Here is a 26,184-nt window from a genome sequence, read left to right as displayed (position 1 = left end):
AAAGAATCCATACGCTCATGAAGGGATTTCACGTTAACGCCTAATATCCTCCATGGCGCCCACAACAAGGTTAAATCTGGCGTCCATCTGGACTTGATACTCAGACACGGTAACGGGTTCAGGATATCAGAGTCAGGAATAGGAATATTAGTAGCCACGGGGATATTAATAGAAGTTTCCTGCATAGCTAAGGGAGATTCCGGTTTCTGAGAGAGAGAAGAAGAACTTCTAGCTAAAGCTTTCCTGGCTCTATCTTTCTCAAGCTTCTTTACATACTTAGATAGAGCCTTCCAATCTTTTTCAGTCATACTGACACATTCATCACACTTCCTCTCATATGAACATTCCTGACCTCTACAAGCCACACAAATTGAATGAGGATCAAGACTAGCCTTGACCAACCTCGTCTTACAGCCTTTGCTGCATACCCTAAAGGTATAAGACCCAGAATCTGACATAATTATCAGAAAACCTGACTAAATAGGTGACAAATAACTGGCAAAGCCGCAAACCAACAAGAGAGTACTTCACCAAGTGAAAACAGCTCGATGTAGGCAGATACAATGAAATTTCGCTCGAGTACCGACAACAATGTCGCCGCGTGACGGCAAAATTATTCTGAAGCATGTTGAATAGTTCTAGTACCCGACAGAGGGCAGGTAAGGGCGATCACCCGATATTCGGACTGGCGCTGCCGCGCGTTTTGAAATTTTGCCGTGACGTCAAAGACTAAAGCTATATGTAACTAACAGGTAAGTTGTATGTGTTAAATTATAAATTACATAAAAAATTAAATATAACACTTTTGCAGGGTTTCTCAGTATTCGTAAATGTTCACGTGTCTCTGAAAAACTTGTGTATGACAATTAGTTAGGTCCCAATGAAAAGTTCGCGTGTCTGTGAATTTGCGCAACTCAAATTGCACAAGTTCGGGGTATTACTGTATACTTGACAAGGTTAATGGCTATACAGTCCAACCTCTTTAATCCCGCTCCCTTGGGACCAGGCCATAGCCGGACCACAGAAAATTGCCAACGACAGAAATCACCCCTAAAAAAACCCCTTTGTAAGCAAAGTCTTGCTCATTCCACATACATGCAGCGGACCCACGCTACATTGTGGTTCAGCATTCACAGATTCAGTCATTCATGGTTTTTTCTGAGACATATCTCCAAATATATCGCAGGAAATTTCACTAATTCACAGATTTTTTCGTAGATCAATATTCACTAATAGCACAACACACTATTGGCTGGAAGAGTTAGAAGAGACAATCACAGAGCAGGATACCAGCTTCACTAGTCACTGATTGGCTTGTAGCTCTGATGCATTGTGAGGGAGTTTTCTCTCTTTTTTTATGATTGATTTTAGTTTAATGTTTACTCATACTGTATATTCTTAAGACCTAGTTTTGTGAATTAATCTTTATTTACCTTTGTGTATGTACTGTCACTAGTATATTAAATATCTTTAACGCGCATATGTATTTTGTTCTCTCTCTCTCTCTCTCTCTCTCTCTTTGGGGTAACTCTATTAGTTTTCACATGTAGCTGTGAGACATATATTTGTAATGTTGTAAGATGACTTTGAAATGATATTAAAGAGTTTTAAGATGATAGTTTAAGGTATATTTTTGTTTGAACTATTAAAGTAAGCAGTTATAGGCATTTTAGTTTAAGGTATACTGTACGCAGTTCACCCGTTCTCTCTCTCTCTCCATGACAACAGTTACTGGCTGGAAGGGTTGGAAGTAATGAATCACACAGCAGGGTACCAGCTTTCCTCAATGCTGATTGGCTTGAAATAGGCAGTTACATATAAGCATTTTAAGAGGGGGGGGGTTTCCAATATAGCACAGATTTTCGGAGTTCGCTTGTGGTTGTGGTCCGTAACCCCAACAAATTCAGGGGGATCCAGTGTATTGCTGTGTTATCAAAAGCAGAACAAAGCTTATGAATAATCACTGTCATTTATTAGGTTTAGTTCCTTATGAAAATTCTAGCCTGCTCCATAAGTACCTCCCCGGAAATGCTTACAAATTCCGTTTGTCGGAGCTTAAACCACTTTATATGAGCACAGTCAAGTTCTGATCAAGCACCTTCCAATATTTTCCAGCACTTCAAACATTTCTGGCTTTCGTCTTCAGCAGAAACCTAAAACTCTGCTGCTTTAGTTTCTTTGAACCTGCTTGTGTGTGAGAGAGAGAGAGAGAGAGAGAGAGAGAGAGAGAGAGAGAGAGAGAGAGAGAGAGAGAGAGAGAGAGAGAGAGAGAGAGAGAGACTCTTGACCCCACAAAGGTTGTTACATCGAAAGATGTGTGCGTGAGAGAGAGAGAGAGAGAGAGAGAAAAAAAAAAGTTAAGTATATCTTAGTTTAACCAGACCACTTAGTTGATTAACAGCTCTCCTAGGACTGAGAGAGAGAGAGAGAGAGAGAGAGAGAGAGAGAGAGAGAGAGAGAGAGAGAGAGAGAGAGAGAGAGAGACTCTTGACCTCGCAAAGGCTGTTACACCAAAAGATATCCATTTGCAAAATTCAAATAACAGTTGTATTAAAAAAAACTTGTTTTACATACTATATGCAGTTATATTTCATGCATTACTGTCTTATTATTATTGTATTATAATTTATGAACATAGCATTTAGGCGCCATTTGCATTCTCATAATGTCTGCATTCTTAAAATCATCAGCTGATTATGTTTTACTGACATCATCACAGCCATTAGTTGCTGAATGAAATGCATTTCGGAGATTCATTTTTTTCTGCAAATTATCACTGCTAGGTCTAAAAATGCAATTTACTTTATTTATAAATGCAATAAGTTAAATGAAGTAAAGGTGTGATTTCGTCAGTATCGGATGATGCTTCTTCCTCATCCAAACGTTTTGTGGCCTGCACATTATTCGTTTCTTCAGCCACAGCCACAACCATAAATTTAGTGGCATACTTTCTGAACACTTTCCTCTCCACTGAGTGGAGGATGAATAAAGATTTACTTTATTCTTATTTAAGGAAGTCACCACTGAAAATCAGCCAATTTTTAACAAGTCGACAACTGTAACGCAACCCTTAATAAGCGTGTGCTAGTTACGGAAACTGACATCGGCAAACAGCTGTTCTCAATTCGACTGTTTGTGTCAGTGCTTGCTGTTGTTTATGCCAGTGCCTTGCACAGTAGTAAATGGTTGTTAATATTAAGAAATAGTGATGAATTCTTAGACATGTCACAATGTTGCTAAGCCTGCTTTAGTGTATGAAGATTCGCATTTAACCTAATAAACTTTGACTTCTAGGCCTATTTGTTAATGTAGTTAAAAGCTAACTCGGATATAATATGCATTATCAATGGTATCTACCAAAACCAAGACAGGCATGGAAAGCCTAGCATAGTGTAATCTACTGAAAATACACCTCTCACTATACAAGATGTAAATGATGAAATCTTTTTTGGACGAAAATTTAATGATCGCATGATACACGAGATAGGAAGACACATGAGTAAAGTAAACCCCCCATACTCACGGGGGATGAGTTCCAGATGCCACCACCAATAGTTAAAATCTGTGATTACTTAGAACCCCCTCTCTAAAGACACTTATAACTACCTATCTTGAAAGTTCAAATACCAAGTGTACACCTAAAGTATCATCCTACATCAAGTATACCTTAAATTATTATCCTGTTACTATACTGTAGTAATCTCTGAAATGATATTATTAATATCACTTCAAAGTCATCTTAAACATTAGTACCCTTAAAAATATATACATACGTACTTCTAACCCTTCCAGCTAAATCAGAAAGAGAGAGAGAGAGTTACCATTACGACAAATTCAGCCAGCCTTGTACTGGCAGAGAGAGAGAGAGAGAGAGAGAGAGAGAGAGAGAGAGAGAGAGAGAGAGAGAGAGAGAGAGAGAGAGAGAGAGAGAGAGAGAGAGAGAGAGAGAGTTTATCTCTTTACAAAACTGAAACATTTGTTTTCTGTCTTCCAATGATGTATTAACTACACATTTTTAGAACATTATGAATACACACACACACACAAACAGTGTGCATATGTATTAATACCAATTGGTTAGAGAGGCTCAAATTAGCAGTATCTTTTCCTGAGAGAGAGAGAGAGAGAGAGAGAAAGAGAGAGAGAAAGGGCTGAACCAAGTATCCATCTATTCATTGCTCACATTCTACCTTTTGGCGAGAGAGAGAGAGAGAGAAAGGAAGGAAAAAAAAAAAGAGAAATTTATTAGATTCATTAGATCATGTTTTGGGCACATCTATCTACCCTTGGTCAGAAATGTAATTTGACATATTTGACAGGTTCACCCTCGCCCCCAGCTCCAAGACTCTGAAAAAGATTGGAGTTGAAATTTGTTTAAAATTTTTCATAACTTACTCCAGAAATGAATAAATGTAATTACAGTATATTATTATTTTATTATTATATTTGACAATCAGTACTTATTATAAGGTAAATCATTTACTTATCATACAAAACAAATAAACTTACCATAAAAATTCTATCTTTTCCTGAGAGAGAGAGAGAGAGAGAGAGAGAGAGAGAGAGAGAGAGAGAGAGAGAGAGAGAGAGAGAGAGAGAATTTCAGTATATCCTTCGTAGTGGTATTTGACCACTAAGTCGGGAACACTGACCACCCAACCCTTGCTGTCAGGTTGCTAGACATAACCGACAGGTTCACCCTCCCCCTTCTCTCCAAGTCTTGCAGCAAAAGATTATGGGTCGATGTGTATCCCTTTAAAATTCTACATTTCTTAATTTATAAACTAAAATCTTACTAATTAACTATAGTATTTTCTTTAATGAATTGATATTATTGCTGTTTACATTAATATTAATATTTGAAAATTAGTAAATCATTTATTTATCATACAAAACAAATAAACATACATCTCGGTAAGAGAGAGAGAGAGAGAGAGAGAGAGAGAGAGAGAGAGAGAGAGAGAGAGAGAGAGAGAGAGAGAGAGAGATTATTATTTTTATTATTCAATTTTATTAAACAACATTATTTGAAAATTAGCACTGAAAATCATTATTTTATCATAAAATAAAATGTATATGTAGATACAGTACAGTATTTAGTCACAAAAATAATATGAAAATGCAGAATATTCCTCTACAAAAAAAAATCTGCGAATGGGTGAGTTTCCCGTGAATAATTTACAGACAGGTTTCACAGAAAATTCTGTGAATCGCAGAGTCCGCGAATTGTGAGAACGTGAATATCGGGGTTTACTGTATACAGGCGGTCCCTGGTTTACGACGGGGGTTCCGTTTCTTGCGCCGCGTCGTAACCGAAAATCTTCGTAAGTCGGAAAATCGTCGAAAATCGTCAAAAATCATAAGAAAAACCTTACTTTTAATGCTCTGGGTGCATTGAAAACGATGTAAACTGCATTATTATTGAGTTTTACATAAAAACCTTCAAATTATGATTATTCTGCCGTTTTGGGGCCATATTTCTTCCGTCGGATCGGCGACGACGCGTCGTAACCCCGAACATGCGCCCTAAGCCAGGAAATAATTTCTGATGAATATATTTGAAAAGCATCGAACCTCGAACGTCGTAAGCCAGAACCGTCGTAAACCGGGGACTGCCTGTATATGCAAATTACAGTTCTTTTGCATGCTATATATCTTTTACTTTCACAGAATGTTTTCATTGGAAATAAACTGTTAGTGTATTTACAGAGCATGCTTCAGTTACAAAATCTGAAAAAATAAAAAAACTGAAACGTGAGGCGCTGCCCTTGTAGCCGCTCAAGAACTAATGGCGACTGATTAAAAAAGTCCCAAGCCATGGGAGTTCCTGGACCATGGAAGGTCGGATTTTGGAGGTTCGACTGTACCATGAGCACCACTGACACCATATATATATATATATATATATATATATATATATATATATATATATATATATATATATATATATATATATATATATATATATATATATATATATATATATATATATATATATATATATATATATATATATATATATATATATATATATATATATATATATATATATATATATATATATATATATATATATATATATATATATATATATGATTATTATCACTTTAGTACGTGATTCATTTATCACACATTACCACAGGTGAAAAATAAGAAACGGGTATAGGTCCTGACCGGTTTGACTTTATTTCCAAGCCATTGACTAAGGACTGATACAGAGTGTGAGAAATCACAAATATATATACTACAAGAACAGTACTGACGAACACACACAAACGTTAGAGGCTCCATATCCCCACTCAGGCCGGTGTCGAGGTAGGAGTGGCCTTTAAAACTCATTTGGCTAAAAATCACAATAGACTCTCAGGGACATTGCTGATAAACAGACCATACCCCACCTCAGATCCACACCTGACAGTTGTCATGGAGGCGGAGTTTGGAAACTCATTAACATTACTACCCTCAGACTGTGTTTACAAATATGATAATCCTATTTTCATATATCCCTACTGCCTACCTTTTAAAGTTTAAACAATTTACAAATTTTTGATATTAAAGGATCAAGTTTATACATCCCTTGACTGATATTCATATTATGGTTGTAACTTTCTTTTATGAAGATAGATTCAATGATGTTCCTTTCCAGTGCATTATTAGAATATACAATCCTTTTGCCCCTTCCCAGTTGATAGCATGATTGTTCTCACTAACATGTACAAATATACCTATGTTCCCTTTGCATATCTCACACATTTCTTATGTTGTTCAATTCTTTTTCCAGTGCTTTCCGGTTTGGCCAATATAAAAGTTGTCACAAGACTTACACGGAATTTTATATACACATCCTTTAATATTGTCTGGGGAGTTCTTGATAAGTACATTTTTCATTGTTGTATTGTTCTTAAATGCGACATTAACACCAAAATTCTTAAGAAGATGAGGGATATCTTTCATACTATTATTATAAGGCAGAACAAGCAAATTTTTTGTGTTGTAAGGTTCTTTCTGGTTTTGATACATAGTCTTTTTTGCCGCTTCAAATGCACTGTTTAATACACTATCAGGATATTTCAATTTTTTTTTTTTTTTTTTTTTGCCTGCATTCCTAATCTTATCTATTTCATCATCAATATATTCAGGCTACATACCCGTAATGCTCTTAAAAACATAGATGAAAACACTGACTTTTTAACCTTATTGCTTTGTCCAGAATAGAAATGCACATAGGAAGAAATATTAGTGGGTTTTCTATACACACTATATTTAAACCCACTACTATTTCTTCGTATGAGGACATCCAGAAACGGTAAGCACCCATCATTTTCCATTTCCATCGTGAATTTAATTGATGGTACTAATTGATTTAACTTAGCAAAAAGTTTTTACATCTTGGTTCCTGGCCATACACAAATTATGTCGTCAACATACCTAAACCATGTTACATTACGTGGGATTATGTTGTTTAATATCTTCTTTTCAAAAATTCCATATATAAGTTACTTAACACTGGGGATAGAGGGTTTCCATTGCCATACCAAAATTTTGTGAGTAAAATTTACCATTAAATTCAAATTTACAATCTTTTACACATAATTTAATCAGTTCAATTAAAGTATTTTTAGAAAATGGATATCCAGCTGTGTGTTCTCTAACAATTCAGATAAAAACGCCATCAGATCATCTATTGGCACCTTTGTGAATAGTGATACAACATCAAAACTTACAAGCCTGGATTCACTATTAATCTCTACACTATTTAGTTTATTTATCAGGTCCACATTATTCTTGATATTTGCATTTGAGATGGTACCTACTAATGGGTTGAGAATATCTACTAAGTACTTCGCTAGCTTGTATGATGCGGAACCAACTGAACTGATAATTGGCCTGGCAGGAAAGTTTGCTTTGTGAGTTTTTATTGTACCATACATGTATGGTAGCGATGGAGAGGTCACACACAACTTCTTTATAAGGCTTTCGTTACCTTTTAACAGGTTTTTCACTTTCTTATTGAAACCACTATTCACATTTTCTATCGGGTTCTTATTTAATTCTTTATATGTGTTATCATCACCTAAAAGATTTTGCATTTTTTCTATATATTCACTTTTTTATTTAAAATTACAAGGGCGCCTGATTTATCTGCTTTTGTCATGTGTATAGTTTTATCTTTTTTCAGTTCATTAATAGCAACCATAAATCTTTTGGGGACGTTTGTGGTGTCTGATTTTTTCATACTTCCATAATGTTAATGAGTTTCCAAACCCGCTTCCATGACACCTGTCAGGTGTGGATCTGAGGTGGGTATGGTCTGTTTATCAGCAATGTCCCCTGAGAGTCTATTGTGATTTTTAGCCAAATGAGTTTTAAAGGCCACTCCTACCTCGACACCGCCTGAGTGGGGATATGGAGCCTCTAACGGTTGTGTATGTCTGTCAGTACTGTTCTTGTAGTATATATATTTGTGATTTCTCACACTCTGTATCAGTCCTTTCATCAATGGCTTGGAAATAAAGTCGAAACCAGTCAGGACCTATACCCCGTTTCTTATTTTTCACCTGTGGTAATGTGTGATATATATATATATATATACATATATATAATAATGTGAATTATTTGTGCAATATCTTATTCAGTAATGGAATGTGGAATACACACCTACACAACCTCCACCGCCCCCTCTGGATGTTGCCTCTGCTAACTCTGCTAGGGTAGCTAGGACTGAAGTATTCTGATCTGAAAATTGATAAGAATTTACAAATTTAATTACATGACAGTCTCACATATTAATATAAGGCAAGTGTGTGCATTAATACACTGAAGCTCAAGTGCTAAGTATCTGGACTATGAAACAATGCTGGACAACAAAAGTTTTCCATAAAGATTTCAAAATAGGTTCCAAGTAAAATAACGAATGTAAAATTTATCAACTATTACTGATACACAGATTATCAGGTCAGGCACCAGAATTCCCAATACCTTTGGGGATGTTTTAATCCAGTCCCATGCTGTTTTATAATGCTGACCAATTCCTAGCAATAGTGTTAATAATCTTGTGTTAGAGCTTGTTTAAAGTTTGCTTTACCTGATATATGAGGTTTTAGTTCCCAGGAAGTCATCATCTTGATTGTTTTTTGAGATAAATGGGGTAACACTATGATCTGCAAGGGCTGCTAAGAGTTACTTGTGTAATTCTGCTCTGAAGCTTGCAACTCCCTTATGTCCCTCATTTTTTGTGCCTGTCTTTCCTGAAGCAGTAGCATTCGCAGTAAAAGACTTGTCGCGTGCAAGAATTGGGATGTGCATCAGTGGTTTAAATATGCACAGAAAAGATCTTATAGGTTACAGGCACCCAAGATTCTGGCAGACATGTTAAGCTTGAACCCTGCCTTCATGGAGCACACTCAGCAAAAAATTGTTTCTGCAGTTCAAATGCAACTTGGCTCTGCCCTGTATCAGACCCAGCTACAAGCAGCCTTGACTAGCATTCCTCAGGCACTCCCACCAACAACCAGCCAGCAGTGTCTCCTTGGTGGCCATGGCAGCCTCAACCATCATTCCAACCCAAGAGGCTCCTCCCCTGGGCAGGTCAGTCCTTCACTGGCAACAGACAATACTCTTCAGGCTTGGAATAGCCCACAGGACCATCACTCATGATACTCATCAGCCTTTAAAGGAGAATTAGAACAAAACAAGAAAGATCAAACACCTTTCGTGGAGATTTCAGGAAGTGATTATGCGTCAAGCTGCTATCAAAACTTAAAATAATTTTGCTCCAGGAAAAAAGAGGCCAACAGTATTATAAGTTTTATGCCAGCCAGGGCTTTAGGGTCTTGCTCCTCTGATTGAAGAAGAAGCTGCTCTAGCTCATGTTGCAGTAACTGCTCAAGCTCTAGCAATTTCTTGGTCAATCAGCAGTCAAAGCTGAGGAATAGGACCACTATCAGTTACCTTCTGTCAGAATGAGCTTGGGAGCTGAGTCACTGACTAGTAGCTTTGAAGCCATGAGTACTTACAAAGATCTGAGTTCTGCACATGATTCAAGAAGGACACCCTCCCTTTCCTGTCATATGAAACTTTTGAGTGCCACTATGTAGATTTCGTACTAACCCAAGGAAATGCCTCCCCCCAGCACTTTAACCACAACGGAAACATCCCAGTTGGAGCTTGGGTCATGCAAGCCAAGTCTACCTCCAAACAAGAGATTGAGGTTTGATTCCTTGCAAAACCAGAGAATTCTGATGAAAAGCTGCCAGAGGATCTTGGGCCTCCTTCAGGGAGGGCCTTAACTGGGTGTGTGGAATTTTCAAGATTGTGGTTCCACATGAGGTTACAACCATCTTACGGGTGCTCCACATTTATTTGTCTTCACTAGACCGGTGGTTAAGATGTTCTAAAATATCCATAGGAGTCCTCTACAACAACATGAACAAGAAGCTGAAAACTTTACTTCAAAAAAGTTAACTTGATCACATTTACGTGTTAGAAGCAATTTTATTTCACGTATATCTTCACATTGTGTTTTAGAAGAAATCCAGATGGGATGCCTAATTTCTGACTTTTTGGTTCCCATGATGGTGGTTACTTCAAAATGGCAGCCATCCATGTCCTTACTTTTGCTCATAACATAGCCAAGTAGCACTTCAAATTGAAAGTAATTCAACAAAGAATGTAGCAGAGACATCAGTTCTACATCTTATTCATTTCAGTTGATACTAAATGCATTTTAGACTGATCAGTGCTTGAACTGTAATGTGTTCTTTCATTCATATATAATAAACATCAAAATAGGTTCAAAGCAAACTTGTTATCGAAAACTAGCCTTTCCAAACACATTTAACATCAAGCACAAGCCAATTAAGAATGAAATAATGATGTTTGTATGGTAATCATTACCACGAGATCACAAACCATTGCGCATTTAGCACTCTTTGCTTTAGAATCCTTATATAAAAAGCAGGAACAAAAATAGTCTAGGTGATATGCAATACACTGTTGAAAAACTGATGTACCTTGGAATTAAAATACCTGTAACTGAAAGCATATCACAAAAGTAAAAAAATATTGTAACCACTTAACTATTTTATATTCATATTTATGCAGGAAAGAAAATAAACACACCATGTCAAATCTTGACATTTTGTAACACTGAAAGGAAAATCAAAAGACCACAAACAGAAAAAGGCACCAGAAATTGTTGTCAGAACAAATGTTCCACTTGCAGAATAGACCACAGAAATGCAGATTCATAAATCCATCTGCAAAAAACAAACAAACAAACACACATACAAAAACCAATACAAACACACACATACAAAAACCAATAAAGTCAAAATCTGCATTCTAATTTCAAAGATTACCTCTGCCATAATGTTCTGTAATCTTTTTGTGCATTACATTCAGATAACTGAAAATTCTGTGCTTGTTACAGCCTGACAACACGTACACACAGAAATACATAAAAATAACTCGACTGTACACACTAAAAAGATATAATGGACTGCTACAAGCATAGCCATGATAAAATATATGCTGCGTTTTTACAACATAACATTATCATCTTAGGTCTTTGATTTCATGCCACTGATGACAAAGAGCTGTGGGAGACACTAGTAATGCCTTCTTTTCAGGGAACATGTTTTTCTTCACTCCAACTGAAGTTCCAGTGAACCTTTTCTGCTGTAGTCTTTGCACATGCATGCTTTGATGCATGCCATAGACAGATGTGTGCATTGGCAACATCTAGTTGCACAGCATGTTTCTCTTGATGAACATCCACACAAGGTCAGCTCCAAGCAGGCAACAGTTGCAGGTTCTGTTGTGAGAAGCTTTGGCTTCAGATAAAGAGTGTCAGCATCTGTTCTTTTGAACTCCCAACCACTCTCCTGAACAGGTGGCAACTTCTGGAGGGCTTCGTTTCCTCTTTTCCAGGTCAGTGGCAACTTCTGGAGGGCTTCATTTGCTCTTTTCCAGGTCAGTGTCTCGAAATGTGCAAGTCTAATGTGCAGATGGAGGGCATCTTTGGTTGGGGGTATGTTCCCCAGTGTCTTTTTGGCTCTGTGAAACATTGCACATGGCACTTGGTGGATTAATTGACTGTGTGCTTGAGCCACACAGTTTACAAACAAAGTGTTCAGCTGCATCTGACACTTGCTGGTCTAGAAAATCCTCGGCACCAAGTCCCTCAAGTAGGTTTGGGTCTTTGACAGAAACATTTAAGGCAGTGTGTTTTCCAATGCCTGCAAACTGGCTTGTTGAATCTGACCCTGTAAGTGCATGAAATCCCATAATCGAAGATCTCTCAGAGTTTGTGAGTCCGATTTGGTGAACAGCAATGAAGCACTTCTTTCTAGCAGTTCCAGCCTGCATCCACAGAAACTGGGTCAGCGATTCTTGGCGAGCCACTAGCAGAACAAGAATGTTGGTGTCCCAGCTGTGGACAATGACCTGGACAAATCCCTGCTGTTTTGCATCCCAAGCATGGAAAACAATTCATGTATCAGTTTCTTCATGGTCAAATCTCAAAGAAGTGATGTCTCTTTCAGAAGAAGACTAGCTTTTGGTTCGTTCCATGATCGAGAACATTGCGTTCTTTAAATGTCTCAATGCATTTGAGATATGTCTGATCATGGTGCTTAAGTCTTTCTATGATGCTGACTACAGCCACCTGACTTTCAGCTCCGGGTCAGTTTCCTTCTAAGAAGTTCTCTAGGAAATCACTTGCCATCCTGGACTGACAACAGTGGGTCCTTAATGGTATAAGGTCCATCCTGGCATATAAAGGCCTGACAATGGATGACATAGCAAGGGCAAGGACTAAGGTTACATAACCAAGGAGGGCATCAATCCTGCAAATTCATATATCTATCTATAATCCAACACAGTTGTGAAAAAAAAAGAGTAGCAGCTTTAAAGGACCTTTTCAGTTTGCTCTACCCATTGGGCCATCACAAGTTCAGGACCTCTAACCTTTTAGTCCCCTTCCCCCTTCATGAAAGAGCTAGTGAGGGAACTGGGAGATAAACTGATATAGTCGCAGTCTTCCACAAGATGCCCTCCCACTCTTCCACTTTTTTGTCCTCCACAAGCAGTAGAACTCACATTGAATGAAATTCCCTTTTAAATCCAGGTCCTTCCAGCCAAGGGATCAAGATCAGCTACCAACCATTGCTAGAACAATGCCAGCCTGCAAACACAAACTGTCTTTCCATACTTGGCAAGCAATTTCACACAACTTAGAGTGTCCTGAGTGCCCTTTCACTTAAACATATGAGTAAAAACTCCCTTGAAGCCTGCAAGGCAAAGCAGTGGGAGAAGATAAGACCAGCCTTCCTCCTCTTCAACTAATGGAGGGTTGCAAAAAAAAAAAAAAAAAGAAATGTGAGTCCTGGAAGGACAGCGAGGCTGAGCCTTAGGTGGTGGAAGCCCTCAACAGGATTATCACTTTATTCCCCTCCTAAAAGGTAACACCTTTAAGGAAGGTAACACCTCTATTCAAGGCCTTAGATGAAGAAAAGTCGTAGAGGGAGTTGTCACAGCATCACTGGGGTTCTATAAACAACTGTTTGTAGTTTAAAAATAACTGAATGTAGCCCAGTTATAAACCTTCCACACCTCAAGTTCCAGATGCTCACTCCCTTCAGGATGGAAACTGCAGAATCAATGAGGAAATCCAACAGGAATGGAGGACTTCTTAGCATCACCGAACATCCAAGATGCATATTTCCACATCCAAATCCTTCAACCTCCAGGAAATATCTGTTTCATTTGGCCAGGCAAAATATACCAGTTCAAGGTCTTATGCTTTGGTCTGGCAACAGCATCTCAAGTCTTCATGAGGGTAACAGCACCAATGGCATCCTAGACTCAGAGGATGGGTATTCGAATTTATCATTACCTGGACAATTGGTTAATTAACCTCTATCATTAAGCAATTTATTAATAAAGTAGTTTAACCAGACCACTGAGCTGAACCATAAAAGTCAGGCCCTCAGAGGACAGAATACAAGAGCCGAAGTTCACCCTATGATCATTCTCAAAGGGCTCTTCTTCAACCAAGAAGGAGTGGTAAGTGGCAAAGCATCCCTGGTTTCTCTAGAGATCCTGGTCCCCTTCAGCAGCATGAGAATTCGATCTCTCCAACTTCAGCTGGCAGGTCCCTAGTAGGCAACATCCATGCCCAATCATAACCCAGTCCCAATAAGAGAACTCATGATGAACCTCTGGTGGAGAGAGAACAAGAACCTGAGGTAGGAGGTCCTAATAGTTCTGTAGGAACCAGAGAGCCTCATATTCAAAGATGCCTCTAACCTAGGCTGGGGAGCTTACAAATCATACCTTAATGCAGGCAGTCTGTGGATAGAGGAGGACCATCAGGAGATAACAAATTTCCTAGAATTACAGGTGGTTTTCTTAGGCCCCTCAGCATTTGTGACATCATAGGAAGGTTCAAATGCAAAGCTAGTGTCTGACATACCTGAGAAATTAAGGAGGGATTCATTCTGAGAAACTCTGCCACTTAACAAAAGAGATCTTCAACTAAGCAGAAGAACACAAGTTTGTGGCTATCCCAAGGTTTGTTCTGGGGTCTCAAAACATCATTGCATGCACTAAGCTGATGACAACAGATTCCTGTCAACATGGTCCCTCAATGTGGCTGTATGCAGGGCAATGTGGCAATTGTGAGAGAAATGGTTTACCTGTTTGCAACATCCTTGAGACTCAAGCTGTCCCTGTATTGCTCCTCACAGCTGGATTCAGCAATGCTCCAATTAAGAGATGACCTGGAGCCTTATGCTTTTCCTCTACTCTATCTCCACCTCAGTGGCACTCAAACACAAAATGAAACTAACAGCCATTTTAGGGACAAGAATGTAGAGATGCCATTCCCTCTCCTAATGTTACCTCAGAGATTAACACAAAACTTCTACAGGGTGCTACTTCTCAAACCTTTTAACCTTTCCTTTTCTCTGGTGCCTTCAATACAAATGAAGACCAAGAAGCCCTCATGCAAGTACTGTAATTACTTGAGTTGATGGACCTCATTCCTCTGCTGGATTAAAAAACACTGCCTTACTGTTTAAGCCCTTGACTACATCATCCTCCAATGCCCGACTCCAGGCCAACCCCCTGACATGGGTCATACCTGAAATGCCTCCTGGATCTCAAGCCCTCTTTCCCTGAGGAAACTTCTTTCTTGTCCTCCCTCCTTAATAGCTATTCTGACATCTTACGATTAATGATCTATTAATGAATAAGCAATGGTTTTATTATACAAAATCACATTTCTCATACTGAACTATTACTCACATAATACAATGCCTTCCTACCACCTCTGCATTCATTCAATCACCAGGTAGGGTACAACAGAATGAGCATGCATTTGGAACAGGAGGGGTCTGGACAGGCAGCACTGGTTTTTCATTTAAGGACTAAACTTGTGCAACCGGGATAAGATATACACAGAATGAGGCATCTTATGATTAGTAGCTTTGTGCAAAAGTTGCATTTTTGCATAATCAAAATGCTGCATGCTACTTACCATCCGCATCATCGTCCGTAATGATGGAATGATGTAAGTCATTCTCAAAGTTAGACATGGTCTCTTCCTCATCCCCTTTCACTGTTTCATTTATATGGTGCTTTACAGTCACCTGAAATATCACAAAAATTTCTTGTTTGAAATGCAGTGAGAGATTTCCTATACTGTACAGTACTTACAATTTAACATTTGATATGTATCACTCGATATGCATTTTTAATTCCATAACAACAATATTCAGTCAAAAATCAACAGTAAGCTGTCAGGAGAACAATACATTATTTTCAAAGAAAACCATTAATGAAATAACAAAGCCTTAACCCCTTCCCTTATTACCTCGAGTATACTCATGAACCATGACTATGTACTTTTTGCATTCAAGAAAATACTCTTTCATTACTGTGAAATATCCCTACTTATTTTCATGACCCAAATTTTACTCATTCTCTGACATACTTACAATGTCTATCCTTTCTCTCCCATTAGTGAGCATTTAGTGTGCATTTCCCTCAAGAGATGGCAGTGCGTTTACATTTATAATATAGTTTCACGTATTAAATGTCCTGAACATATACCTAAATACATTCCCATTCTTGCTGTCTCAGTACCCTCCACAGTCAAGAATGAATGATGAAGAAACTAGTGTTGATAATTATGAGGACCTAATAAATTAAGGGAATGAAAATAACTATACATGTTCAGAAGTTCAGAAGTTACAGCAATGACTTGGAAAGACAAAAAAGAAGTGTCACTGTTGTCTACCATTCACAATGAAGATATGAAGACAATTGACAAACAAGGAAATATTATAAAGCCAACTCTGCTATGGCCTATAACAACATAGGTGGCAATCTCTAAGCTTTTTTTTTTTTTTTGCAAAAACAGGAAATACTGTAAATTAAGTGTTGCTTCCACCACAAAATAAAATATCTCTCTCTTAATAAAGTTTTAAATGCTACGCAAATATGATAATTTGGGCATGTTGTATTTTTTGTATAACTCCATAGCTCACAAATAACATGAACTAGATTAATCCTTGCTATTTTCCATTTTTCTGTAATTCACAATCAAGTCTGGAGAGTAAAAACGTCATATTTGAAAATATAACTTCCAAAGTAATGATAATTTTTCAAACAACCATGAACTGCACATTATCTTACATAGAAAATCTAAAAAATAAATTAAAAAACCAGCTTGTTTTGGACGAATTGTAAATAAACCTGAAAGAACAGGGGTTAATTATGTCAGACAAACAGGTATTTTGCAGAATAGTGCTGAAGAATTTCCAACAGGCACATCTGAATAACAAAGGCTAATTCTGTGGCCTTCTAAAAACATTCACCGACTAGGAACCACATTCCAAAACAGAAGGCTGCATAGAATTATTCAAAATCAATTACTATAATTACAAAAGTTCTTTAATTAGACCACTTATTAACCATTCTCCTACCAATAACCAGAACTCCTCTCCATCCACTCCCACTCAATCTTCTCCACCAACGGTCACCATAGGTAACCGAGCCCCCACAAAGGGCACTTGCCGATCCTGTGGCGCTTCAGGCCACTAAAGTCCTGAACATCCGGCCTGCCCAAATCATGCTCCATCCACCAAGTTCATCAACTTGATAAGCACCATGTTCTCCGCGGCCGGGCCACAGAAGATACCTCACCGCGAGAGGCTGGACACCCAGTCCATCTAGGTAGCACCCCTTGCTGGCTCTAGCCTGCCAGTGACCCTACTGGTTATGGTAGACACTGCAGCAGATGTCAGCTTGATTGACAGGCCCCAAGAGCCAGCCAGTGCCACTGTTGATGAATAAACTTGGTGAAGGATGAAATGGGTAGAGGGCCACACCAAATCCATCACCACAGTCGAGCTCCAGGTCACGACACCCTGGGGCACGCTACCTCTCCGCCTTGGCGTAGAGAGTGGAATCAGGCCCAGAGTGGAATTCCTGTTGGGTCGGGACCTCCTCTGGGGAAGCCCTTCCCCAACACCACTCCGTAGCCCCGCTACCTCCACAATGGAGGCATCGACTGTAGAATTACCAACCATGAGCACAGCCACTTTGACTGGCGTGCCACCACAAGAAAGGTTACCTTCCACCCGCCGAAGTGGTCGACGGAAGGGCATACTCCATGCAATTTCAGGCCTAGTCCTCCCTCTTCATGAAAGGACGGCCACCAACGGAGTCCTCCCTCTGCACAAAAGGACACCAAAGGACACCAAAGGAAAGCAGCACCCCTGTCGAGCATGCAAGGTGACAGGCCACTCCACTAATTGGGAGGGCTGCCCAGATAAGCAACACTCAGCAAATGCCCCAAATCAAGCATCTCCAAGAGGCTCTGACCTCCAGCTGAGACAGGCATACCTGACCCTCAATCTCTGCCAGTGCCACTTGCAAGCTCTAAGCAGTGCCACACTCCTTCCGCCTCAAATGTTGAGCCACCACAAGAATTGGACCCTGTACCTGGCCCTACCATGGTGCCAGATCCAGATCATAAGACGGATCCTCCTACGGGAGATCCAGGAACCTTCACCAAACTGATCCTAGCAACTTGTGAGCCTCTGGCACCTAACACTTCTTCCTCACCACATCCGTCCCAAGAGGATGAACCTCTGATGGATCACACTGCTACACCTCCTCGGGCGCAGAAGTTGAGACTGCTCTTGCTCCAGTTGTCGCAGCAGCTGGAGTAGGGAGCTCTCCAGTAGCCCGTGAGGTTACCCCTGACTTCGAGCCCGACAGCCCTTCTGACCTTTCCCCAGAGTCGGTGCCCTCATCACCTCCTAGGACTGTCATAGATAGGCCTTGGAGGAACCCGAAGAAGAAGGAGGGGTGGAAGAGAGCTAAGTAGTTGCAAGAGCCACAAGCTCACCCTGGCACTCCTGCCTCTGTGGCACAGTGCCTTTCCATCTCAGAGTGATCCTGGCTCCTACCCAGAGGAGGTAGCCAGTGTGATCTCTGCCATAGTAACACTGTAGTAACAGCCTAGACCAGATTCAGTAAGTAGTAGTACAGTAGTAACCTTGTGATTTAAATCTTGTAATGAGCAGCAGTAACTAAGTAAGTATAATTCGTTAATCCCGTAATCGTAACTGTGGTGAATAGAGCCATTGGGCTCATGACACTCTTGGCATACTACTTCAATTGAGGAAAGCATTTTCCATAAAACCAAGGATGAATGGGTACCTCTCTCGTTCAAGTATAAAAACCCATTTAAAGAACTTCAGGTTACTCCTCTGTTTACTATGATTGTACATTCTAGTGTAAGAAATTGTATACTTGTAAGATTGTAATTTAGCTAGATCATTGTCATTGAGTTGGTACTACGGGAGTGTTCTAATAGGTTATGTCATAAAAGATAAAACTGAATGTAACATTTGTCTGGGAATAAATTTCACTATCATCACAGTTAGCACGTAAATACCCGTAGACACCTTTGTAAGTAAGTTATTAACATTTATCTCCCATTCTAGAGTCGGGTGGCTCCTTAGCTAGTCACACTGCAAGGGCAAAATCTGTTCAGGGAAAAGAGTAAAGTAATTGAGGCAAACAGCTTGCTTAGTACAGGCCTTCACGCCCGAAAGGGAGTGAAGTCCTTCTTAAGGAGGGAAAATATAAATATTTGCTGTTTGATCTCCCTTCCTTGCCTCTTAGTAGAATAATGAATTAGGTTCTATTAAAGTAAAGGCAGACAATGTAGACTGCTCGCATGAGAAGGAGTAAGGTGGGAGACACAGGTGTTGTTTTCAAACTAAAGTAGACAACTAACCGATTGGTGAGAATTTTACCTCAGAGGGCCACAAAAAAGGGATAGGTTTTGCTAGGACCTTAGATATACTGTTTCTAAAGCTTATTTTCCTTTGACCTGTGTACTGGTGAGTTTTTGTCATTTTCAGACCAGACCCAAGTCCAAACTCCAAAGTAGACTTGGTGGGAGGAGCCTGAAGAAAAGAGCCGAAAGCCACCCCTGCATGAGGACTCTCAGATCAGCTCTCCTCGAAGTAGGACATCCTCAGGTCTCTCTCTGATCAAGCTTTGTTTCTCCCCCCCTCCCTTTTCCTCAACATTTAGGGGAAATTGTTATTCCAAATGGACCAAGGAATCTTAACGCAACTGATCACTGCATTATCTAACCCAGCAGTAAGTTGGATTGTGACAATTACTCCCATTTCTCTTTCCCTTCGACTGAAACTCTCATTTTCCTTGTTCAAATTTTTTTCTCTTAAAACGTCCCTGACTAAGAGCTCTTAGTAAAGCATAATATCCCATTTATGAAGTCATATATTAAGTGCATTCATTGTTGTCTAGCGAAATCACATATCTTATCTTCCATGGTGTTAAAAGTACTATGCTTGATATAAGATTCATCCCTTGTGATTAATTAATGATGAGTGACAGCTTCTGTAGGGCAAGATTGTTATCTGGATGCTTTTTTTCCAGAAGTGTGTATACCTTGAGTATGGACATTCCCTCTTGCTTGGAGAAGATTCTGCATCATCAGTGCCAAGAAGCCACGTATAGGATCTTTTCTATTTTCCTTATAATTTCCTTTTCAGACTCAGCCATGTTGGTTAGCAACTGGCCAATATTCAGAGATGAGGGAAGTGTTTTTATTGAATTATTCATTCAAAAATCCAAAGATTTCTTCATGGTCTTGTTTGGTGGTTTGGATTCTGAATTCTTTTCTTATTTCAGGTTGTGGTACCGTTGACATGTTTCGACCAGCTTGATGGTCATCCTCTGGACGTGGTTGAGAAGGATCTGGAGAAAGAAGGCGCTCGGGTCGGTATATATTTACTGTATGGGGGGTCTTTATCAGTGCTGAATTATGATTGGCTGCCCAGGGAGGGTCGTCTCGGGTGGAGCCTGTTCTCCCGTGTTGATGTTCGGGGCTCGTCTTGTGTGTAAGCAGCAGTGTAGTTTTGGGGAGAATTCCAATCCTCAGATGCGGAATTTTGATTCGCTCGCTCGCTATTGGGGTCATGGGGCTGTGGGAAGGAGAAAGGTTTCCAGCATAACATTGAGGGTTGGTTTCTCCTTCCCAATGTGCAATGCTTCTGTAGCTCAATTAGTTATTTCTATACAGTATTCAGGAATATGTCTTTTGTGTGATTCTCTAGTTATGGGCAGTCCTGGCATGGCAGGAAATCCTCTTGGAGAAACACATGGTGGTCATACCAATGCATGAGCCGAGGCATCCTCGGACGGGGCATGAGTATCGGTAGACCACGGTTTTCTTCAAGGGGTCCTACTGAGGGGCGGGTGGATTGTTACACATCACTAGGATGCTCAACTTTTTGCTTTTGTAGTAAATGACCAGATGAATATTCTTGTTGGGGTCAGTGGGGCAGACATTATCCTCAATGAAGTTCTTGAGGGCATGTTCATCTTCTTTATATTTTTGATGGAATTGCCCTTTATAGAAGAGCTCTATGCGTTCAGGGACATCGGGGCAAGGTTCCTGCCAGTACCATTTATTGATGTGCTTCTTCATAGACTCTTCTATATTTCGGTTTGGATGTCCATTGTCGACAAGGGTCTGGGCTACGCGTTCCATTTCTTCGTGTGTGTCATTCCAGGAGGAGCAGTGTGAGAGGGCCCTCCTGACGTAGGCGCTCACTCTGTTCATACACATGCCCAGGTTCATCGGCTTCGTGTACGCCTTCATAGAGAATAAGGCCTCCCTCTGCTCAACAAGGACATCAAGGAAGGGGAGGCAGCAAATATAGAAATAATTGACTGAACTACAGACCACCGATGCCTGCGCCTCCTGGAAGCATTGCACATTGGGCCTCAACATTACGCAGGAAACCTTTCTCCTCCCCACAGCCACCAGGAGACCTGCACCAAATGACGCCCATAGCAAGCGAGCGAATCAAAATTCTGCATCTGAGGATCGAAATTCTCCCCAGCACTACAATGCTGCTAGCACGCAAAACAAGCCCTGAACATCAACAAGGGAGAACAGGCTCCACCCGAGACGACCTGCCCCAGGCAGCCAATCATAATTCAACACCGATAAAGACACCCCCTATGAATACCAACGCGAGCGCCTTGTTTCTCCAGATCCTTCTCAACCACGTCCAGAGGATGACCATTGAGCTGGTCGAAAAATGTTGATGGTAACACAACCTGAAATAAGAAAAGAATCCAGAATCCAAACCACCAAACGATACCACAAAGAAATCTACGGATTATTGAATGAATAATTCAATAAAAACACTTCCCTTATCTCACACTGTCCTTTTCTGATATGAATATTGGCCAGTTGCTGACCAACATTGCTGAGCCTGAAAAGCAAATTATAAGGGAAATAGAAAAGATCCTGTATAAGATAAATTTGCAAAATACAGACATCCTTTTTCAATAAGACCTGCCTGAAAGAGGGTCTACTCCCCTCATATACTTCCCTTCAGCTACATGACCCCGCCGCCCAGCGAGAACCCGGCACAAGAAACTTCAGGAGGACTCTACTGCAGCGGCAGCTGTTGTCCAAGGAGAAAGGGCCACACTTGTCGAGGAGAAGAAAAACTTATACTCCGAGTGGGAGAACTTCCGCCGTCATGCCAGCAACCCTGAAGTAGCCCCTTTGAGTGCCATAGAAGGTGGAGCAACCAACAACACCCTCCAAGGACAAGCGCACCACAATGACATCATCAAGTGCCTACGTCACTTGGATGAGAAAGATGCGGAAAAGATGTGAACCATCACCAAGAAGCTGGTTGCCCTCAACAGGGGCAAACTACATCTCCCACAAGAAAGAGGGATAAATAAATTTTACAACTCCAACCCCCGAAGAAGCCGAAATCCTGAAGATGGGCGTTAATTGCCACTATATCACCTGGCCGAGGCCCCTGGACAAGCACCTTGTGATTGAATATCTCATGGACACTACCCGGAAGCAAGAGGATCTTGGCAACCTCTGAACGACTGATGCTCTTCCACCCCTCCTGTTGGATGAGGCCCTTACTGACTGGGGCGACTACAAGAGTAACATCATTGAGCAGGCGCCTGGGGGAAGTGGCAAAGCAGCTGAGGGAGAGGGTGGACATCACTGTTCATAGGGCCGACAAGACTACCGCTTTTGTCCTCATTAACAGCAAGGAATACCATCAGAAGTTGGAGGAAATCCTGGCAGACAACACCAAACTTTGAAGAATTACTAAGAACCCTGTTGACGTGATCAGGCGGGAGGCAAACAGGATCATAGAGACGGTCAACGCCGCCTCTAATGCCCTTCACCTACCACCAATCACAAGAGACTATGACCTAGGGTACATCTACTGGAAATGTCAAAACAAAACGCACAAGCGAGGTAACCCCCTGCGCCCCATCATTAGTCAGATTCCTGCCCCGACGTACCAGTTGGCCAAGAGGCTCAATGCCATCCTAACCCCTTACGTCCTGGACAGCCACGGCCTGAAGTTGTCAGCAGAGATCCTGAAGGCACTAAGAGTGACACCCCCCGGAGGATGTATTGCTTCGATGGATGTGGAGTCCCTCTTCACCAACATCCCTGTCGATGAGACCATCCAGATGATCTTGGACTGTGTGTATAGGGACACACCCCATCCCTGAACATCCCTGATCATCCCTCTGCACCCTCCTGTAAATATGCACCAAAAATGCCCTTTTCTCCAACCACCGTGGCCATATGTACACTCAGATCGACGGGTTGGCGATGGGTTCTCCCCTTGCAGTCCTCTTCACCAATTTCTAATGGGCACTGTGGAGCAAAGGGTCTTTGAAAACATCGACCAGCCGAGGACGTACATGCACTACATCGACGACACCTTTGTCAGTGCCAATTCAGAAGAAGAAATCGAGAACCTGAGGCATGCTTTACACAACCATAGCTGCCTCAGTTTCACCATCAAATGCAGCCAAGACCGCTGCCTCCCCTTCCTTGATGTCCTTGTTGAGCAAAGGGAGGCCTTATTCTCTACGAAGGTCTACATGAAGCTGACGAACCCGGGCATGTGTATGAACGAAGCGAGTGCCCCGAGAGATATAAGTGCTTCACCATCGGTGCCTACGTCAGGAGGGCCCTCTCACACTGTTCCTCCTGGAATGACACACGTGAAGAAATGGAACGTGTAGCCCAGACCCTCATCAACAATGGACATCCAAACTGAGATATAGAAGAGTCTATCAAGACGAACATCCATAAATGGATGTCCTTGAAATGCATAGAGCTCTTCTATAAAGGCCAATTCCAACAAAAATATAAAGAAGATGAACATGCCCTCAAGAACATCATTGAGGAAAATGTCTGCCCCACTGACCCCAATAAGAATATTCATCTGGTCATTTATTACAAAAGCAAAAAGACGAGCATCCTGGTGATGCGTAACAATCCAGCCGCCCCTCAGCAGGACTCCTTGAAGAAAACCGTGGTCTCCCGATACTCATGCCCCGTCCGAGGATGCCTCGGTTCATACATTGGTACGACCACCATGCGTTTCTCCAAGAGGATTTCCTGCCATACCCAAGAGGGAGCCATTTTTAACCATGCCAGGGCTGCCCATAACCAGAGAATCACAAGAAAAGACATAATCCCGAATATAGAAATAATTGAATGAACTATGGACCAACGCCGCCTGCGCATCCTGGAAGCATTGCACATTGGGAAGGAGAAACAAACCCTCAACATTACACAGGAAACCTTTCTCCTCCTCACGGCCACCAGGAGACCTGCACCGAACGACCCCCATAGCAAGTGAGCGAATCAAAATTCTGCATCTGAGGATTGAAATTCTCCCCAACACTACAATGGTGCTCGCATGCAAGATGAGCCCTGAACATCAGCAAGGGAGAACAGGCTACACCCGAGACAACACGCCCCGGGCAGCCAATCATAATTCAACACTGATAAAGACACCCCCTATAAATACCAACCCAAGCGCCTTGTTTCTCCAGATCCTTCTCAACCACGTCCAGAGGATGACAATCAAGCTGGTCAAAACATGTCGACAGTACCACAACCTGAAATAAGACAAGAATCCAGAGTCCAAACCACCAAACGAGACCACAGCGAAATCTATGGATTTTTGAATGAATAATTCAATAAAAACAATTCCCTCATCTCGCACTGTCCTTTTCTGATATGAATACTGGCCAGTTGCTGACCAACACTGCTGAGCCTGAAAAGCAAATTATAAGGAAAATACAGTAGTAAAGATCCTGAATAAGATAAATTCGCAAAATACATCCATCCTTTTTGATAGTAATAATTATAATTATAATAATGGCTGCAGAGGGGAGAACTCAAGAAGGAAACATGGAATGCTAACAACGGCACAAGATCAGGTCCCAAGAACTGGATATATTCAAAGAACAATAGATGGAAATAACATTTCACCCATATGCAGGAAGTGCAATATGAAAGATGAGACCACAAACCGCATAGCAAGCGAATGTCCGGCACCTGCACAGAACCAGTATTAAAAGAGGCATGATTCATTAGCAAAAGCCCTCCACTGGAGCCTGTGCAAGAAACACCAGCTAGCTTGCAGTAATAAGTGGCATGAACGCCAACCTGAGGCAGTGACAGAAAACGATCGGGCAAAGATCCATTAGAAAGTATCACTCATTGACGTTGCATTACCATGGGGCACCAGAGTAGATGAGAAAGAAAGAGAAAACATTTATAAGTACCAAGAGCTGAAAACAGAAATAAGAAGGATATGGGATATGCCAGTGGAAATTGTACCCACAATCACAGGAACACTGGCACGATCCCAAGATCCCTGAAAAGGAATCTGGAAAAACTAGATGCCAAAGTAGTTCCAGGGCTCAAGCAGAAGAGTGTGCTACTAGAAAAAGCACACATAATGAGAAAAGTGATGGACTCCTAATGAGGCAGGATGCAACCTGGAAACCCAAACTATAAAAACCACCCAGTCGGAAAGGATGACTGTGATAGACAAAAAAAATATTAAACAAATAAATAAATAAATAATAATAATAATAATAATAATAATAATAATAATAATAATAATAATAATAATAATAATAATAATGAACTGAAGATCCTGAATATGTCTGACATTTGAATACAGGCTGTAAATACATACCACTTTGTCAGTCATTACTGATATACACAATAAGCAGAAAAATCATTTAAGGAAAAATACAGATATTTACATGGCTGAAAAAATTCTAACTTGTAGAAATGGCTAATTCATGCTGTAAATAAAACAGAATGTCGATAAAACTATACAGGATAATTAATAAAACAATGGTAAATTGTTACACTATAGAAGATTTATGCTTCTAGCCTACCATATAAAGCAATGATACTCCTTTCTCAATATATACAAAAACTGCTTGTCACTCACTTCTTCTGTGTACTCTTGATCTTCTTCTTCCTCCTCTGTACAAACTTCTTCCGTTTTGCAAACAACAGGATCATGAATCATGTCTAAGGTAATGGAGTCAACTGCAACGGCATCTTCTCCTTCATCAAGACTTAAATCACCCTGTTAGGACAAAAACGGTTAAAATGAAAGACAGATATAGCTATGTGAAAATGTGAAAGAAATTATAATCCATACATAAACAAGTGTAGTGCAACCAAAACTAATTTTTGTTATATATTCTTAAGTAGCTGTAGCAATGATACTAAATAGCTTT

At 40.5% G+C, this 26,184-nt stretch overlaps 1 protein-coding gene across 5 annotated transcripts in view; it reads right to left on the bottom strand.

Annotated features, from left to right (window-relative positions):
- Atac3 (Ada2a-containing complex component 3) overlaps positions 1 to 26,184 on the bottom strand; it is a 128,450-nt gene that overhangs the window by 49,787 nt on the left and 52,479 nt on the right. For all 5 annotated transcript variants that reach the window (XR_010858077.1, XM_067132711.1, XM_067132710.1 and 2 more), the window contains exons 8-10: positions 25,890 to 26,030; positions 15,542 to 15,653; positions 8,659 to 8,736 (exon numbers count right to left, since the gene is read on the bottom strand). Coding sequence is in view for 4 of the 5 variants with exons in the window: in XM_067132711.1 (XP_066988812.1) it covers positions 8,659 to 8,736; positions 15,542 to 15,653; positions 25,890 to 26,030 (331 nt within the window). In the remaining variant the exon portion in view is untranslated. The remainder of the gene's footprint in view (positions 1 to 8,658; positions 8,737 to 15,541; positions 15,654 to 25,889; positions 26,031 to 26,184) is intronic.

The sequence above is a fragment of the Macrobrachium rosenbergii genome, chromosome 32 (genome assembly GCF_040412425.1).
Source record: "Macrobrachium rosenbergii isolate ZJJX-2024 chromosome 32, ASM4041242v1, whole genome shotgun sequence".
Taxonomy (NCBI): Eukaryota; Metazoa; Arthropoda; class Malacostraca; order Decapoda; family Palaemonidae; genus Macrobrachium; species Macrobrachium rosenbergii.
Note: the sequence above shows the minus strand (reverse complement) of the source record. Positions and strands in the feature narration are given on the sequence as shown.